At 37.8% G+C, this 19,206-nt stretch overlaps 2 protein-coding genes across 6 annotated transcripts in view; both read left to right on the top strand.

Annotated features, from left to right (window-relative positions):
- uhrf1 (ubiquitin-like with PHD and ring finger domains 1) overlaps positions 1 to 11,344 on the top strand; it is a 38,324-nt gene extending 26,980 nt beyond the window's left edge. For both annotated transcript variants that reach the window (XM_072244259.1, XM_072244258.1), the window contains 7 exons: positions 2,537 to 2,643; positions 4,421 to 4,583; positions 5,054 to 5,191; positions 5,338 to 5,446; positions 8,343 to 8,500; positions 8,770 to 8,868; positions 10,187 to 11,344. In XM_072244259.1, coding sequence (XP_072100360.1) covers positions 2,537 to 2,643; positions 4,421 to 4,583; positions 5,054 to 5,191; positions 5,338 to 5,446; positions 8,343 to 8,500; positions 8,770 to 8,868; positions 10,187 to 10,333 — 921 coding nt within the window. In that variant the 3' untranslated portion in view covers positions 10,334 to 11,344. The remainder of the gene's footprint in view (positions 1 to 2,536; positions 2,644 to 4,420; positions 4,584 to 5,053; positions 5,192 to 5,337; positions 5,447 to 8,342; positions 8,501 to 8,769; positions 8,869 to 10,186) is intronic.
- A 6,373-nt stretch (positions 11,345 to 17,717) lies between these two features.
- The window catches only part of kdm4b (lysine (K)-specific demethylase 4B), a 550,987-nt gene continuing 549,498 nt past the window's right edge, over positions 17,718 to 19,206 (top strand). For all 4 annotated transcript variants that reach the window (XM_072244640.1, XM_072244641.1, XM_072244642.1 and 1 more), the window contains exon 1: positions 17,718 to 17,828. The gene's annotated coding sequence lies outside the window, so the exon portion shown is untranslated. The remainder of the gene's footprint in view (positions 17,829 to 19,206) is intronic.

Raw genomic sequence — 19,206 nt, 5'->3', positions numbered from 1 at the left:
ATGAAATATGAAGATAAGGAGGGTTATTAGCTCGTGAGACTATACCTGGAATACTACATACAGTTTTGGTGGATTTATTTAAGAAAGGATCATGATCAGGAGTTATGTGGCAAAATCAGTCCATTTGGCCCATCAAGTGTGCTCCATCATTCAATTGTAACTAATTTTTTTGACTATATTGTCTTGCTGTCTCCCTGTAACCCATAATTCCCTTATGAATCAGTAACTGTTCACTCCCCTTTCCCCCACCCCCCCACCCCCCAAATAACCTAACGATTTGTCCTCCACACCCCTTGGTTGCAATGAATTCCACAGATTCGCTGAAGAAATTCCTCTTTTCAATTTGAAAAGAGGTGTCCTTTTATTCTGAGACTGTCCTCGGATCCTACCCTCTCCTACTATGGAAACATTCTCTCTGTGAACGCCTTTCAGACCTGTCAGTATTCAGGAGGTTTCTGTGAGATCCCCATACATTTGCATTGTTGGCAGTGCAGAGAATGTTCACAACATTGATCCCTGGGAAGATGAAATTGGATATGAAGAGGTTGAATTTATACTCTTTGGGTTTAGAAGTGATCTTATTGATTAAAAGGTTCTTGGGTTGGGGATTAACTGAGTGGATGATTCCTCTTGTGTTGAACTAAGGGCCAAGATTTTAGAAGAAGGGGTGACTCCTTTAAGATAACGAGGAGGCATTTTATTGTCAGTTATGCCTCTAGAATTTGTTACCCAGTGAAGACTAAATTATTGATGACATGTGAACTACAAAGAAATCAATGGTTATGGAAGAGCTGGAAATGGAACGAAGCTATGGAATGACCACTATTCAAAAACAACATGGGCTGAAACCAGCTTGAGAGGTTGAGGGCACATTTTGTGTGTTTTCTGCATATTTGATAGATTTCCCATATTTGACCTTCTGAAGAACTGTAACTTGCAAGCCTCTCCCTTTTTTTCCTTCTTGCTGATGTGGTTCTCTAATTTTCCACAGTTCTATGACCACTTTATGGAGGTGTGCAAAACAACAATTGGGTGAGGAGATCCAGTTGTTTTCAACAACTGTGACCATGCAAGTTGAAGTAACAATTTTAAACTAGAGCAAAACTCAAACTACAACAGGCTCTAATGGCTAAGACAAGTACAAGAATATGAAAAGAAACTTCACACAAATATCAAAAGCATCATGCTGTGTGTTTGGAAACAATGTTGGTTTCTGAAACATGATGGTGATGACACTTAAATTAGGTACTTCGTCTTAATGTTTACAGTAGGTCCAGAAGGACATTGATTCAGAAAGTTTATTTTTTATCATGGGAATTACATTTTAAGAAACATGAAGGAAACTTAGGAGCTACGGTTGGTAGATTTCTAGTGTCCATAAAGAAGTGCTTAGGGAAAGTTTGAATTTTCAGTTCATCAGCCAAAGAGAGCATGAATTTAGAAAAAGGGTGGTCATGGTTGACAACTGATATATCTTGATGAAGAGTTAACTGTAATGTGCGGAGATTACCTGTGTATATTACCCATAGGACTTCAAAAAAGTGTGAGGAAAACTTAAAGTTCATTATTGAATAGACTACGAAATTTGTTGCATTGCAAGACTGGTTAAAAGATATTCGTTAGTGTTGCCCCCAACAATTCACTTTTTTAAAGGACTTGGATCACTAGTTGTATTAGTTGCTGAGCTATAAAAATGAAATATGAAACCAGGTGAAGAGGTGAAGCTTGGCACCATTTTAAGTGGTGTTGATGGAGCATTGTTAGTGAAATATTTAAGTCAATAGGCAAAACTAGTCTATCACTTGAAAAGTAAGAATATTCCAAATGAAGATCTGAAGCAGTGAAATTCTAAACAATTACGTCTGAGAATTAATGAAAATGAAGAGTAATAGAATATTTGTTTTTCATTCTCCAGATACAGAATAGCTGTATTTATTTCCTTTGGCTATCATATATGGGGAAAATATGTCTATGGAGTTGGGGCAAGATTATTGAACACATTGAATCTCATCTTTTCCATTATTTGCAGAAAGGAAAATTGGGATTTATTTATGCCCTATATCCTTGGGGACACGTGGCCAAGTTGTTAAGGCATTCGACTAGCGACCTGAAGGTCGTGAGTTCGAGCCCCAGCCGAGGCAGCGTGTTGTGTCTTTGAGTAAGGCACTTAGCCGCACATTGCTTTGCGACAACACTGATGCCAAGCTGTATCGACCCTTGCCCTTCCATTGGACAACATCGGTGTTGTGGAGAGGGGAGACTTTGCAGCATGGGCAACTGCCAGTCTTCCATACAACCTTGCCCAGGCCTGCGCACTGGAGAGTGAAGACTTTCCAGGCGCAGATCCATGGTCTCGCAAGACCAACGGATGCCTTTACTTATTTGTATCCTTGGGAGATAATTCAGGTTCTTGTATCTATCTCATGACTGGGAGAGCCTGACCCAGATAACCTCTTGTTTGAAGTTTTGTTAACTCTAAATAATAAAATTCACATTCATTGAAGAATTAACGATTAATGTTGTACTTTTCTTAAAGGATCATGGAAGTGACTTCACCTACACCGGAAGTGGTGGTCGTGACCTTTCTGGAAACAAGCGCACAGCAGAGCAATCATGTGATCAGAAGTTAACGAACATGAACAGGTTGGTCTTTAAATTGAAGAAGAAAGTATAGTTTCAGTGCTTTTAAATACCAGATTAAGATCCCAAATAATTCATGAAAATTCCACAAGTTTTATGTACTTAGAGTAGGTGCTGAAAATGGATTTTGACCTTTATGGGCAAATGGTTAATCCATTTTCCACCCAAATACTTTACAGTTTGGAGTTGATAAAGACTGGAGTGAACAATGATAGCATGTTGGAAAAATTCTGCATAAAATAGTGTCTGTGGAGGTAAAAGGTATAAACAAACATTTTGGGCTGAGGCTGTGAGGGAACAAGAAAGGTGGCCATTATGTAACAGTTCGTAGGAATGGGCTGAACAGAGACTGGTGGGTGATGGATGAAACCAGTTGAGAAGGGGATAATGAGCAGATGGAAGGGAAGGAACAAAAGAAGAAAAAGAGTTGGATTATTCCCACACAGTTAACCTGACCACCTCGTATACTTTTGTTCATTCCTGCCCTGCCCTTGCCTTTGTGTTTCCATTTGTTCATCATCCCCTACTCATCTGGCTCCATCCATATCCTACACCAACCTCCGTAATATCCCTCTATATCTTACTTTATATTGGCAATACAATGGATTCCAGCTAATCGGGACACAGTACACTAAGTGGCTGTCCCAGTTAATTGAAGTTAATTGAATAGTTAAAAAGGTATTAAAAAAGACCCTAATGTTTCACTGAGTAATAAATTATGCATTTAAACGAATACAGAGCAAATTACAACATCAATACAACTACAGTAGTGTAAAACTATTTGTTCCTAATTGTTCTCAATGGAAGAATTCATCCGGTGTACATGTACACTGTGGCTTTTTTTTTGATTGGCTGTAAATGAATAAAATCAGAGCAGACATGGAGGGTGTAGATAATGGACTGTCTTCATGAAATGCTTTTGACAATTTCATCCTCCAAAGTTTCATTTCCACTGTAATATTCAAGATGGTTTTTGATACCTACGAATTCTTTGTTCCTAACTCGTTGCATGAGTGAAATCATTTTATTTTCACTCCCTGCCATTATTGGTATCTCCAAGCCTGAATGCTTGAAACTGCAGTGAGCAAAACGGTTCTGAATTGTATTGCTGCTTATTTCTCACCAATTATCAGTGACAAATGTTTTGAACACAAATGCATGCTACTGATGCTCTTTCAAACTGGTTTACTCCTTAGCATGGTGTAGTGTCTGACAGACACACAAGTGCATGCGTTCGATACCAGTCAGAAACTTATGCAGAAGTCTCCTGCCTCAAGTAAGCGGCATAGTGTTCCAAATTAATAATGGGAATTCTGGATATTTTCTTGATTATTTTGATCTTTAAGTGTTGTCCCAAATAAGTGGCTGCCCCGATTAGCCGATGGCTCAATTAACTGGAATCCACTGTATTTCCTTTTTCCTCTCAGTCTTGGTGCAGGTTCTTATCTGAAAAGTTGACTTAACCTTTTGCTTCCACAGATGCTGCTTCACCCATTGAGTTCTTCAAGCGTTCTGTTTTTTTTTGTTCTGGATTCCAGCATCTGTAGTCTCTTGACATCTGATTGGAGTACATGAGATATATTTGTGACATGTTCAAAAGTGCTTCTATACTATTTGGATTAATACTGGTATCTACTTCCCACGATGTTTTAATAATGGTTTACCCTGTTTTCATCAAAAACTATTTTCTAAATTCTACAGAATGTACAAACTTAAATTTTACAGTTGATAGGTGCAAATACATAGATTGTAACAATAGTTTAAAAACTAACTTTTGTAGGGCTCTTGCTTTGAACTGTAATGCTCCCATCAATGACAAAGTTGGAGCCGATGCTAAAGACTGGCGAGCTGGAAAATCAGTTAGGGTTGTGAGAAGCGCAAAAGGTCGTAAGCACAGCAAGTTTGCACCAGAAGAAGGGAATCGCTATGATGGCATTTATAAGGTATGAACATACTAACAAGTTTTTAAAATGTGTACACTTTTAAGTACATTTTGAAGATGAAGGGTTACAATTTAACTTTGTTAAATACAATGTTTAACAATGTATTTAACTTTGCTTTCTACAGACTTGGCTGGTAATAGGAAATGTGCATATATTAAGAATCCTTGTTTCTATATTAATTGGTACTACCAGATTCATTTTTTTCTAATCGTTTGGAAATTTTGGTTTCCTTGGAGAGAATTTATTAGCATGACTGAATTTACTGTATTTGTCATTCTAGGTTTCAGATATAACATTATATTTAAGTTAAGGTAATCTCATTCATTTAGAATTGACAGATGAGGTACAAATTTGGGTGAGTTTTTATAGCTACTGACAATTGGAAATACATTTTAACTGAGCAATAACTACAGGGTGTGAGGAATGCTCAGTTAAATGTGTAAATTGTATACAATTTATTTCTGAATTAGGTGGTGAAATACTGGCCTGAGAAGGGGAAATCTGGTTTCTTGGTATGGAGGTATTTGTTGAAACGGGATGATGAAGAACCAGCTCCATGGACCAGAGATGGTAAAGAGAGAATGAAGAAGCTAGGATTGACAATGCAGGTAACTTTTTTTATATTTCAGGCTGCTTGTCTTGTGATCTTCTTAACACTAATTGCTAATGTTCAGCTGGTTTTTGCATCAAAAGAGGGCTCAGATAAGAATTTTGATAATGTTTTAGTTGAAAAATATTTCATTTTGTTTAATAGTATCCAGAGGGATATCTTGATTCAATTGCCAATAAGGAGAAAGAGAAAGAGAACAAAAAGAGAGATGAAGATCAAGAATCAACACCAAGGAAAAGAAAATCAACTTCAGGTTTGGTATCTCATCCTGTGCCAAAACTTCTTTTATCTAGTTGATTATCTATAACCATATAACAATTACAGCATGGAAACTGGCCATCTCGGCCCTTCTAGTCCGCGCCAAACTCTTACTCTCACCTAGTCCCATCGACCTGCACTCAGCCCATAACCCTCCATTCCTTTCCTGTCCATATAGCTGTCCAATTTAACTTTAAATGACAACATCAAACCTACCCCAACCACTTCTGCTGGAAGCTCATTCCACACAGCTACTACTCTCAGTAAAGAAGTTCCCCCTCATGTTACCCCTAAATTTTGCCCTTTAACTCTCAACTCATGTCATCTTGTTTGAATCTCCCCCACTCTCAATGGAAAAAGCCTATCCACGTCAACTCTATCTATCCCCCTCATAATTTTAAATACCTCTGTCAAGTCCCCCCTCAACCTTCTACGTTCCAAAGAATAAAGATCCAATTTGTTCAACCTTTCTCTGTAACTTAGGAGATGAAACCCAGGTAACATTCTAGTAAATCTTCTCTGTACTCTCTCAATTTTGTTGACATCTTTCCTATAATTTGGTGACCAGAACTGTACACAATACTCCAAATTTGGCCTTACTAATGCTTTGTACAATTTCAACATTACATCCCAACTCCTATACTCAATGCTCTGATTTATAAAGGCCAGCATACCAAAAGCTTTCTTCACCACCATATCCACATGAGATTCCATCTTCAGGGAACTATGCACCATTATTTCTAGATCCCTCTGTTCTACTGCATTCTTCAATGCCCTATCATTTACCATGTATGTCCTATTTTGATTAGTCCTACCAAAATGTAGCACCTCACATTTATCAGCATTAAACTCCATCTGCCATCTTTCAGCCCACTCTTCTAACTGGCCTAAATCTCTCTGCAACCTTTGAAAACCTACTTCATTATCCACAACTCCACCTATCTTAGTATCATCTGCATACTTACTCATCCAATTTACCACCCCATCATCCAGATCATTAATGTATATAACAAACAACATCGGACCTAGTACAGATCCCTGAGGCATACCACTAGTCACCGGCCTCCAATCTGACAAACAGTTATCCACCACTACCCTCTGGCGTCTCCCATCCAGCCACTGCTGAATCCATTTTACTACTTCAATATTAATACCTAACGATTGAACCTTCCGTGTTGAACCTTATCAAAGGCCTTACTGAAGCCCATATAGACAACATCCACCTCTTTACCCTCGTCAACTTTCCTAGTAACCTCTTCAAAAAACTCATTAAGATTTGTCAAACATGACCTTCCATGCACAAATCCATGTTGACTGTTCCTAATCAGACCCTGTCTATCCACATAATTATATATACCATCTCTAAGAATACTTTCCATCAATTTACCCACCACTGACGTCAAACTCACAGGTCGATAATTGCTAGGTTTACTCTTAGAACCCTTTTTAAACAATTAAAAACTATTTCGTGAAAGCTAGTTTCTATTGTCCATTGCTAATTATCCTTGATGACGTCTACCTTGAAGTAACAATTATTCATGAAGGTAGTTTCAGTATTTGGAAACAGTTTAAGTCATTTGATGTAAGAGTTGAGAAGTGCTGTAACTGCCAGTGTTCCCATAAGCCTGTTGTCTTTGTGTTTGGTGATACAGATTGTGGGTGTGGGAGATACTTTTGGATTAGTTTAGGTGGTTAACTGCAGTGTAGTTTGTGGTTAGTGGTTGTTATGTGGGTGGTGGAACATACAAATTAAATATATTTATATCTTAATGAAACATGATGGCAGGGTTGAAGAAAAGTTATAGAAATGGGAATTTGTACTAAATGAAAGATATAATCTTTAGCAACATGTTTTTGATTTTATTTTGTAAGGGATATAATAATAGTAGTTATGAATTTGTTTCAGAAATAATACAGATGCATTTTAAAAATTTACATCACATTATTTAGAACATTTTAATCTGAAAGAGACTGAACGCAACAGGTTCACTCATGGGGGCAAAACTTCCTTGGGTCTATTCCTTTTAACTGCCATACCATTTAATATTATCAACGCTCAAGGGCCACTTTGCAAAAGCAATATCCATATAGTTGGGGACTGGTGTTTTTTCAACACTAAAGAGGCCAAATATAGGCCATCTTGCCTTAGTGGGAAAGAGGGTTGCATTCCTAGTAAGCAGTCTTTATTGTGATATTCTTTAACTTGTTAACTGTTCCGTTGTCATGAAGTTGGTTTGTTTTCTACATAAATTATGTAAGTGTGAATTTTGTGTGTTATTTTGTTAATTCTATCCGGGTGTAACATGGTCTATATGTAGCGAATGCTTGTTGAATTCAGCCATTTTGACAGCAGAGGAAGCACTGCTCACATTGTTTTGTGTATACAGTAGGTTATTGATGTACAAGTCTTTTCTCTATCAGTACACCTTTTTCCTTTTTCCTGTACCTCGTTTGAACATAATATTAATGAGGGGAAAACCTGCTACAAAGATAGAAATGAATATTTACAATTTTAACACCATTTACAAGTGCAATTGATCTATAAACTGAAAATTTAAATGGATTGGGCTGATGACTGACCCATGAGCTTAGGGGTGCCAGTTTAGGTTTTTTTTTTTTGCTTGGCAATGAACTTCCAGCTTTTTTCCTTTTTCTGTTAAGTGGTTGATCAAGTGCTTCGAGTTGCTATTGTTTGCTGAACATGGTATGTAGCAGGATAGAAAGCAACTTAAAGTTTACATTTGTATCTTTCATGATCCAGCGATGCCCCAAAGTGTTTGTGTAGCTCTTTGTTATTCCTGCTCTATTTGATAATTTAACATACTTAATAAATTGTCAATTGACATTTTGTTATCTTTAATGTGAAAATGTGAAATCTTTTTCATTCCCAGGTGTTAGTGTTTCATCAACCCCATCACCAAAAGGAACTCCGAAGAAACCGAAAGTGGAAGCATTTAAATTGACAGCAGAGCAGAAGAAACTCATTAAAGATGATGAAGTTAATAAGAAAGTTTGGGATGAAGCACTGCTATCACTTAAGGATGGGCCAGTATGAATTGAATTTATTTTCACAATTCTTCGTTGCATATTATCTAACTCTAATGAAGAGCGTTCTTTTGATTTGATGTTCAGTTTTGTAGTTGGCTGCTGAAAGGTTTGGAACAGATTTTATGATCAAGGTTCAGAACACCTAGCAGTTTTGTAAAATTATATGTAACGTGCAATGGAGTACCAATCACAAATTTTTCACTTGTTTGTGGAAAAATAGTGTTGATCTTGATTTCTTGTAAATAAGTGATTTTAAATTTTGTTTTCCAGAAATTTCTGTCAAAATTGGAAGAGGCATTCTTGTGTATCTGCTGCCAGGAGGTGGTATTCCAACCAATTACAACAGTGTGTCAGCACAATGTCTGTAAAGTAAGTACTCTAAATAAACCCTCACTGCATTGGATTGTATTTCATCTACTAGATACCTCTAGTTTGAATCCAGACCTTAACATTCGGAGCCTGTCCTTTTTTGTTGAAATTGTTAAGAGTTGTACATGAACTTTAACATGAAGTATGTGTAGGAATAACAATATGGTGCTGTGCCTTCAATATGATGCTGTGCCTTTCAGTAACAAGAGATTCCAAGTTTGCAATGTGTCTGAGTAACATGCTGGTAGCCTCTTAAACTGGGCAATTGCATAATGTGTTCCACTAGACCTTGTATATAGCTATCAGAAAGGGATTTGATTTGGCTTAGCAATGAATAACTTACTATAATTATCATTGATCTCATTTTTCAAGGATTTTTCATTTTGGTTTGCTTGCATTTTTGCTATATTTGTTACTGCAGTTGACTTTGAAACTGTCAAGGCAGAACAGTTTTGTTTCCAACCTCCTTAAAGCAAACTTGCTGGTGATTAATTAGAGGCACATATAACTTGACAATATAATAATGAAGTAGGTGGTGATACTGTTGCAGAAATTAGTGTTGTGGAGAAGTTGAAATGAAACATTTGAATGCTAATTGATCCCATTATTGATTATAAGCAATTGTGTGCATCATGTGATTTGGGTACAGAAGAATTTCTTTTGTTAGACCAGGGTTAATAAAATATTCAGTATCATGTAACTTAAAGCAGATCTTTTGACTGTTGCTCCTTTCAACACCCTAAATATTTACTCACAGTATTACCATGGTGCGGATACATGGTGTTTCATCTGCAAAATCTAGGTTACAGTGATTCCCTCAAACACATAACCCTACTGGCATAAAGTGCCAGCAGGGTAGAAGTACGGGGTAATATGCTTGTGGACAATGCACATTCTGACTTTGAAGCATTTATATTTAATTATTGTCACCGGGTTAGAATCCTGAAACTTGCTGTACTGTGGGGGTTTTTACCACAAGGTACCTCACTCTCATAAAATAAGATATTATTGGCAATTAAGAAAGAGCATTACAGGCCCTTCCAGTAACACCTCAATCATACAAAATGAATATTTTTTTTAAAAAATGGTTGAAGTAGCCAGCTGTGCTTAGAAGTTTTAAAATTTAATTCCAGGATTATCATCAAGGTTATGAACGTCAAGGCAATTAAAACCCTAAGGTCTTGCATATGAGTTGTGTTAATGTTTAAACAGTACTTAATTTTACTTTAGAGCATACTTAAGCACGTTCATAAGGCACTAACACATTTTCTTAACTCAATTCTCAACTTTTCCCTTTTTTTTATTACTATGACTTCAGAGCTGCTTACAACGTTCATTTAAGGCTGATGTGTACACTTGTCCTGCCTGCCGTTATGACATTGGCAAGAACTGCAACATGGTGGTCAACAAATGCCTGCAAAGTCTTCTAACGCAGCTGTTCCCAGGATATGGCAATGGACGATGATGACTTCGCCTTGAGATTATTTCTTGTCTTTTACTTGACCGTTCGCCATTATTTTGTTAAGAGCATGGGCATTCTGGCCTGTGGCGCTTAACTGGAGGACAGATTGACAAATGAATCCAGGGTAGCTGACTTCCCATCCCCAATCTTTCAGTGTAGGATATCTGAACCTCAAAATCTTTGTGCTTGTTTTAGTCTAGGAGCTTATCTAGATATGCAGATCAATGTTATTCAAATAACATTGCAGGGGAAAAACATAAAAAATACTACCTCAAAGTGGGGATAACTTTCTTGGGATATTCTTTGGCCACAGTAAGTTCAGCTGAATGATATCTGTCTAGTCAGCCTTAATTCTCTCTGCTTGACACGTTAAGCCATCACATAAGTGCCTTTGTCCTTATTGAAGGCTAGGCTGTGAGCGACTTCTTGGCACTGATTTTATTATAAAACTAGCACATTGGTTGACAAACTTAGCTGTGCAGATCAATTTATAAAAGTTATTTTAGCAGGGAATTTGCAGATTTATTGATGCTGTATTTTTATAGACCAGTAACCTTTTGTTTGGTTTGATTCTGAATTGTATACATTTCTTATTTTTTATGCTTTTGAACAGTTAAATATCGTTTCCCACCCTGGTTGACTGTGAAAAACAATCCTTTAATTGAAATTTGTGAAAGGGCATATAACCTGGGTAAAAGGGGACTGCAATCTACATGTTTGTACTTGTAAATTAATCTTTTTTTCCACAGACACCCTCTTTTTCTAATGACAATACCAAAGGATGCAGTATGGTACCTCAACATTGCATGGACATCATTTCATACTTCAGAATTTAGGTTTTAATGGAGTTAGACTGGACATAATCTAACAATTAATTCTTTGTATAAAAAAAGCTAAGGGTGCTAAATCATACCTGAAATGCTGTGGGACTTTGAGCTTCCATTGGAATCTTTTACTTGGTAAATGCTGTGTCTATATGCTGCCATAAAATAAAGTTTTTTTTTTGGCTTTTCACTTCTGGCTTTTAATTTCTGTGTGTGTAGCTGAATTATAAATTTTGCAACTGGCAAAAAAAAAAAACCTGTTCTGCACTTAAATTATGTTCCCTGTTTAGATGAAGATGATTCTAAAAACTAATTGATCATTTCAAAGTTTTGTTTATTTTAATAGTCCTTTTCGAGTTGTGATCTGTAATGTATCAATCTTTGACCATAAGATGTAGGGGAGAATTAGGCAATTTGGCCCATCGAATCTGCTCTACCATTTCATCATGGCTGATCCATTTATTATGCTACCCTTGGCAGAGAGCATTTTATATGTAACTTCTCATGGGCAACTCTCAATTTCAGGAATATAGTCATTTCATTATCACTTGTGATAGATGTATTTCTCCCTGAAGCAGTTATTGGAACTTGCTGAGTGTAATTGTTGGAAGCCTGCCTCAGTTTAGCCAGTGTTTTGTGGAATACTGAGTAGACAATTTTTGCTTGTCTTTTGCCAATGGTATTTTATTCTACACCACATCCAAAAAGTTTAATTGTTCTACATTGAGTTATACATTGCCTTATCCACTAATGTGCAGATCTACAGTCATATGTGCGAGATATTACTAGGAGTATTGGTAAGTTTTGTGCATTTCTCCAAGGTCCCCCCTCATAATTTCTGGTGGACGCCTGTTTACCTCTGCATTTGATGGCAAGTTGTGAAGTCACAAGGCAGGGTCATGATGGGAAACACTAGGGATTACGAATGTTGGGTAGGTTTGTGATTAGGGCCAGGGTCTAGAGTGACTATAGAAGCTACAGTATAACTTACCAGTTGAAACTTGTATTCAAGGAGAGAGTGTCATTACAGCTTTGGTGTTATTGCCAGTAGTCTTGTCTGTTACCTGCAGGAAAATCAATGCCTCTACCTTGTAAATGGCAAGGAAGTATACTGCATTCTAAAAGCTCATGCTTGGAGAAACCAAATGTTACAATCAGTAGGCTCGTTGACTTGCCTCACACCCCCTTACCACCAATCACAATTGACTTTAGATAAACAACACACATCAAAGTTGCTGGTGAACGCAGCAGGCCAGGCAGCATCTCTAGGAGAGGTGCAGTCGACGTTTCAGGCCGAGACCCTTCATCAGGACTAACTGGACCAGTTAGTCCTGACGAAGGTCTCGGCCTGAAACGTCAACTGCACCTCTTCCTAGAGATGCTGCCTGGCCTGCTGCGTTCACCAGCAACTTTGATGTGTGTTGCTTGAATTTCCAGCATCTGCAGAATTCCTGTTGTTTGACTTTAGATAATTTATTTTTTTCCCTCATTTCTCTTCTATGAGAATCAATTGCAGTGTAATTGGGCAGAATTTATATTTATTTATTTTAATTTAGAGGAACAGGCCCTTCCAGCCTTTTGAACCACACCGCCCAAGAACCCACTGATTTAATCCTAGCCTAATTGTGGGACAAAAATACAATGACCAATTATCCTATTAACCAGTATGTCTTTGGAGTGTGGGAGGAAACTCATGCTCTCACAGGAAGGAACGTATAAACTTGCTTGTAGATGGCACTGGAATTGAACTCTGAACTCTGCCCCAAGCTGTAATAGTGTCGTGCTAACCACAATGTTACTGTAGCACCCTGTTTTTCTCTTCCTGAAGGTACAAGATAGATAGATATACTTTATTGATCCCGAGGGAAATTGGGTTTCGTTACAGCCGCACCAACCAAGAATAGAGCATAAATATAGCAATACAAAAGCCACAAACAATCAAACAACAATATGCCAACTGCCAGATGGAAATAAGTCCAGGACCAGCCTATTGGCTCAGGGTGTCTGACCTTCCACGGGAGGAGCTACAAAGTTTGATGGCCACAGGCAGGAACGATCTCCCGTAAGCCCCCAACTCCTTTACGCTTACCGCTCTCAGTGCACTTCTGGTCAGCCTGAACGGTGTGGAAGCCATCCATGGAAAAGTTTTGATTGGGTATGTCAGGTTATACAAATTTGAATAGTATAATTCTACAGCCATTTGCAACATTCTAAATAATTTCAAAATGGTTAGTTTTCATAATTGAGCCATGGCAGTTGGTTGGTCAACATAAATTTGAATGATATGTGAGACGGTCTAGTACAGGGTTACCCAACCTGGAGTCCACAAGCCCCTTGCTTAATGGTATTGGTCCATGACATAAAAATTGTTGGGAACCCCCCTCCCCGGTCCAGTACTACATTGGGTGATTTTGTTTGTTGCCTTATTTCTGTTGTAAGAATTGGCTGGAGTTTGAACCTTGGCTACCATAGCCTGTCCATTGCTGTGTCTGGATTTCAGTTATAGTAGTCCTATATTTGATTCCCACCGCACGCAGTCATCACTTAACAGTGCCATCACATTTCTAAATGGGCAATGACCCATGTATACTTTTTTTTGCTCTTTTACACTACTTGATTAAAAATTTAATATATTTATCTTGTATAATTTACATTTGTTTATTATATATTGCAATGTATTGTTGCTGCAAGACAAATTTCATGATATGCCAGTGACATTAAACCTGATTTTGATTTTGAGTTTCATATTGAGGGAGCTGGACATTGCTATTAGATAATGTCAGTACAAGTTAATATTCCACTCCTGCATGATGTTGCCAAAACCAAATGTAACCTACGGTGACATAGGATTCCAAACATCTGAAATCTGGAGCAACAAGCAATTTGCTGGAAGAACGCAATGGGTTGAGCAGCATCTTGAGAGGATTGGGAAGAACTTGATATCTTGGGACAAAATACTGCATCAGAACTGAGTGGGAGAAAAAGATGACCAATATGAAGAGGAGAGAGTGGTGATGATTGGGGGGGTGGAGTAGAGATTTGATAAATGGACGGATGTGAGAAGACTCCCATCAACCATTGTTGAAGGGAATCCACATTTCCTGAAACAAGTACATTTCAAATGTCCTGTAATGGGACACCTGATTTTTGAGAGTAGATACTATGCAGGAAAAAACTGAGAAGGGATGGCATTTTGTATTGCTTAAACTCTTCACTGTTCTTCAGTCAATTTCTTTGTCTAATAATGTGATAGTGTGAACAACTACATTCAGCTGCTTACACTGGATTTTATCTCTGTGCTGGTTGACTGGTGTAATGACAACATTGCACTCAACCTTCAGTAAGACCAAGGAATAGATTGTGGACTTCAAGAAGGGGAAATTGTGGGAACATAGAACAGTCATAGAGAGATTAGCAGTGGAAAAGATGAACAGTTTTAAGTTCCTGTGTGTCCACATCTGAGGATCTATCCTGGCCCCAACATATTGATGCAATTACAATAAAGGCACAACAACAGTTACATTTCATTTGGAGTTTGAGGAGACTTGGTGTGTCACTAAATACGCTGATGAATTTCAACAGATGTACTGTGGAGAACATTCTAACTGATTGCATCACCATCTGTTATGGAGGGGCCCTGAACAGGATCAGAAAAGGTTGTAAACTGCCAGCTTCATCATGAGCACTAGCTTCCCCTGCATCCAGGGCACCTTCAAAAGCTGATACCTCCAAAGTTAGCATCCATCATTAAGGACACCCATTGTGTCCTCTTGTTGCTACCATCAAGGAGCTACAGGAGCCTGAGGGTACACTCAACGTTTCAGGAAACAGCTTCTAGCTTCTTCCCCCCTGCCATTAGATTTCTGAAAGGACAACGAACTCAGGAATGCTCAATATGTTTTTGCTCTGTTGCACTACTTATACAGTATACAAAATATTAAATTATATATTTCCTGTAATTTGTAGTTTTTAAATTGTGTATTGCACTGTACTGCTGCCACAAAATAAATTTCACCACATGGTAATGCTATTAAACCTGATTCCAATTCTGACACTACTTCCAAGTCTTATTCTCAGGACATACTGACATTTTTTTGTTTTAAGGGGCTAAATGATCCATGATGGTTCTATTGAAATGTTGATTGAGAACAGACTTTAAAATATATTCAATATTTTGAAAAGAAAACTAAAGTCTGCAGATGCTGGAAAGCCAAAGCAACACACAAAATGCTGGAGGAGCATAGTAAGTCAGGCAGCATCTATGGAAATGAATAAACAGTTGACATATTACGCAGAGACCCTTAAGTGTCTTGCCTTGGTCCCTTCACATCTTGTTAACAAATGCTTTCAATTTCTTTTACATACTACTGATTTTTGGGTTTAGGTCACTTACATTTAGCAAATGGCTTTGGCTACCAGACTTTTATCTTTGAATATGTATTGTGGATTTTATTTGGAGGGCAGGTCTGAACAATGGGTTCCAAAAAGCTGTGACTTTCAGTCCAAACGATGCTGGCGTCTGTGGTATGGATGCGAATGAGGAAGTGTGAAGTTTTATGTAGTTTCAAAAGAAAGCATTGTCTATACTTTGTAAAAATGGAATTGTCCTTCGTGTTTAGCACATAAAATATAGAGCCTCAGGTTGGACCAGCGGACCTGACCACCGAAAGCGTCTCCATATGATGCCTGCTGTACCTTGTTCAATGTCTATTTAGAAATCAAATGCCAGAGGGGAAGGAACTGTTATTGAGCGTCTGAGTGTGCCATCAGGCTCCTGATGGTAACAATGAGAGAAGGGCATGGCCTGGATGGCGGGGGACCCTTAATGACGGACGCCGCCTTCCTGAGAGACTGCTCCTTGAAGATGACTTTGATACTACGGCGGCTAGTACCCACACTGGAGCTGACCAATTTTACAAGTTTCCACAACTTTGATAATAAATGTAGCTTGAATTTTGAAATAATGAATAGGTTCAACAATAGTATTGGATATAGTTGAATACCAGTGTTTACATCTCATTAATTTTAGGAGTTGCAGTTCATCAAAATTAGGTCATGGATTTGATCAGTTATGGAAGAAATATTAAGTAGTTTATGGATCCAGAGCGGGAAATTATTTCGTAACAACATATAAAAACACACTTCGCAGTGTGTAAATTTAACGAACAAAGTATAGAATAATAATATATACAATAATAATTTACTAAAATGAAATAAATGGCATGATGCCGTGAATTATCCTAGTTCAACTATATACTATTCCAATGATTGTTTTAATTTAATTTCTACCACAACCTTTTCTAAGCCCTCAAGGCTGGTTGGTCTTCTGCTGATCTTCTCATTATTGTCTGTACTTTTGGGACGGCCACTTTTCAAGCATTTGCATAATTAAAAACATATTCTCCCCCTCATCCACCAAACATCGGACTTAGGGAAATATAGTATGAAGATCCTAAAGAATGGCTTAGAAGTTCTTCAACTTCAAGTAGCAATTAGAGTACCTTATTCGGTAAATTGCTGCTATCTGTAATATTGTCCATTACCTGACAGTATTCTCAGTAGTAAGCCCACTGCCTATTTCACACTGGAGGAAGGTTTGCGTTGTGGTCAATGCCATCGGAGAAATAAGGATAACACTGGCTAATTCAGCTTCTTAGTTTTAATACAGCTGGTAAATGGCTTTTTAAACATATACTTCGGACATTAAAATACAAGCAGATTGGCAGCAGATGACCTGCCGAGTTCCTCCGGTATTTTGTATGTTACTAAGCAAATTCTTTGTCATTTCCCCCTTCTTTGAAGGCATAACATTATACTGCATCAATTGTCATTTTAAATTTTAACCCCAGAATGCAATCATTATTTTGACAAATATTTGCATAATAAGTATATTAAAACGTTTACGTCGTTAGCCTGTTGACATTTCATGAGTAATTCATTGTAGTTGCTATTTTTCCTCACACCATGTAGGTTAAGCTTTGAATTGACTTTCTTATAATTAATAGCAATTCTGACGTGTAATTTCATAACAGTTAATTATGAAGCATCATGTGTAATTCTCCTTCGAGCTTTCTTCCTCTGGCCCGAAAACCTGTCAAAGATTGAAGCAATGTGGGTTAGAATGGTGGGTGGAATGACAAACGTACCATCGCAATGATTCTTCCAATTGCAGCCAGCTGGGGGAGGAACTTTGCTCCTGGAATAAGGCAAAAGTATGGATTCCCGCATTCTTTATTAAATGCGAATATTGCAAAACATTTCCAATGAGAAAAAAAACAGATATATTTAAATATAGATTAATTGCACTGCAAAAAGCATAGTGGTGTGAACAAAGCGCCAAATATATGTGCGGTACTACTTTTGCAGAGCGGACTAGTTTGACAGCCTCGGTACTGCTTCATTTCTCACGTATCTACACTTTGTAACCGAACGGCACCGGAAGCTCTTCCAGAGTGGGCGGGCGCTCTTAGATGGACGGTGTTTTCACCCAATCGCCTGGAAACATCTACCGATTGATGGTGTCAATAAATCTTGAACGGCCAATAGAGAGAGCCGGACGCTTGATGACAGCAGGCAGGGTTGCCTCGGAGTTTTCGCTTAATGTCTTTTAAGCTTGGGTGCTTGTTCCTCTTCCCTTGCTCGAACGGCTGGTTGCAGGAGTTAGTGGTCAGTCGGTGAGTAATGGCTGGCCGTAACTACCCTTTCTCATGTGTGAGGTGCGCGGCCAGGACTGTAGTTTGTTTTGAGGCGAGAGGCAGGTAGAGATTAGGCCTAGAGAGGGAGCTTGTGAAGAGTGTGGGTCAGTCGGAGCCGGGCAGCTGCGTGTGCCACCAACTGTCAGTGGGAGGGGGGGACAACTCCTCCACAGCTTTCAACTTGCTCAGTCACATTATTGCTATAATTATTTGCATTTCGGCTTCTCATAATTGTCATCTCCCATTTTATTGTTATCAACTCGGTGTCAGCCAGGAAGCGAAGAATAACAAAGAAAATATTACTAAGATAGACCAAGTCCATTGGAAGGAGAAAATGCTACTCTTCATTTTGGCAATGATTTCTCAAGTCCAGTAATCCTAAACTTTTTCTTTTACTCATTGATGTAAGTGCTGTTTAAAAATAGTTTTGTCTTCCTTCTCATCACCATTGCAGCCAAATTTTGAAGCGGTTGTACAATCTTGATTTTCTTTAGTTGTGTATCTGACTTGATTGAATTATTTATAATTATAATTTTATCCCAGTGATCCGGGGTAACATTTTTTAAAAGAGGAGCGTAGGAGTGTTTGGTGGCATAATGACATGAACTTGCGAAGATGCAGAATGAGGTTAACATTTGAAGCAAATGAGGATTAGAATTGTGAAATTGATAACATGAATAACATAAGCATTTGCTTGCCAGTTTGTAATGAGAGAGCAAAAAGACCTTCCCCCTTTCAATTGATTTAGTGTTATAATTGCATATCAAGTTGCATGCCATTTTTGTCAACTTTGTTTTATTTCTGCAGGAGTTGCATTCTATTCCTGAACTGGGATAAAAATGGATAGGTTACTTGAAGTGGAGTCTCACTCTTAAGGGGTTCAAATGAAATGTAGGTTAGCTAATTAATGGATTGTCAGTTAATGTTTAATAGTGTATGTTGCAAATTGATCCATCAGAGTAAACAAAACATTTCAAGTATACTGTGAGTTTAAAATGGGTTGAATGTTAAATGGGAATGTAAATAAAATGCTTCTGAAGTTTGTTTTCTTATTACTTTCATAATTGGTTATCCTAGAATCATTGACATCAGGGTTTCAGTACAGTATGCTAATGGCTATATGAAATGATCATTCTGTATTCACTTGAATTGGTTGGTAATACAAGCGTAATCTTCACAAGTTTAGGATCCAATCACTTTAAAGCCCTCTAATGCTTTGGTGCATTACCAGTACAGTTGAGAATAGTAGAGGTAATAAATTAAGAATATATTTCTAGAAGCACATTAGTATATTAAAATGCATTGACTGAACTGAATTTTTATTCCTGTAGAATATTAATCTGTTTTAGCCTGATAA

Source organism: Mobula birostris, chromosome 26, assembly GCF_030028105.1.
Source record: "Mobula birostris isolate sMobBir1 chromosome 26, sMobBir1.hap1, whole genome shotgun sequence".
In the NCBI taxonomy this organism is placed as follows: domain Eukaryota; kingdom Metazoa; phylum Chordata; class Chondrichthyes; order Myliobatiformes; family Myliobatidae; genus Mobula; species Mobula birostris.
This window is presented reverse-complemented; position numbering and strand designations above follow the sequence as displayed.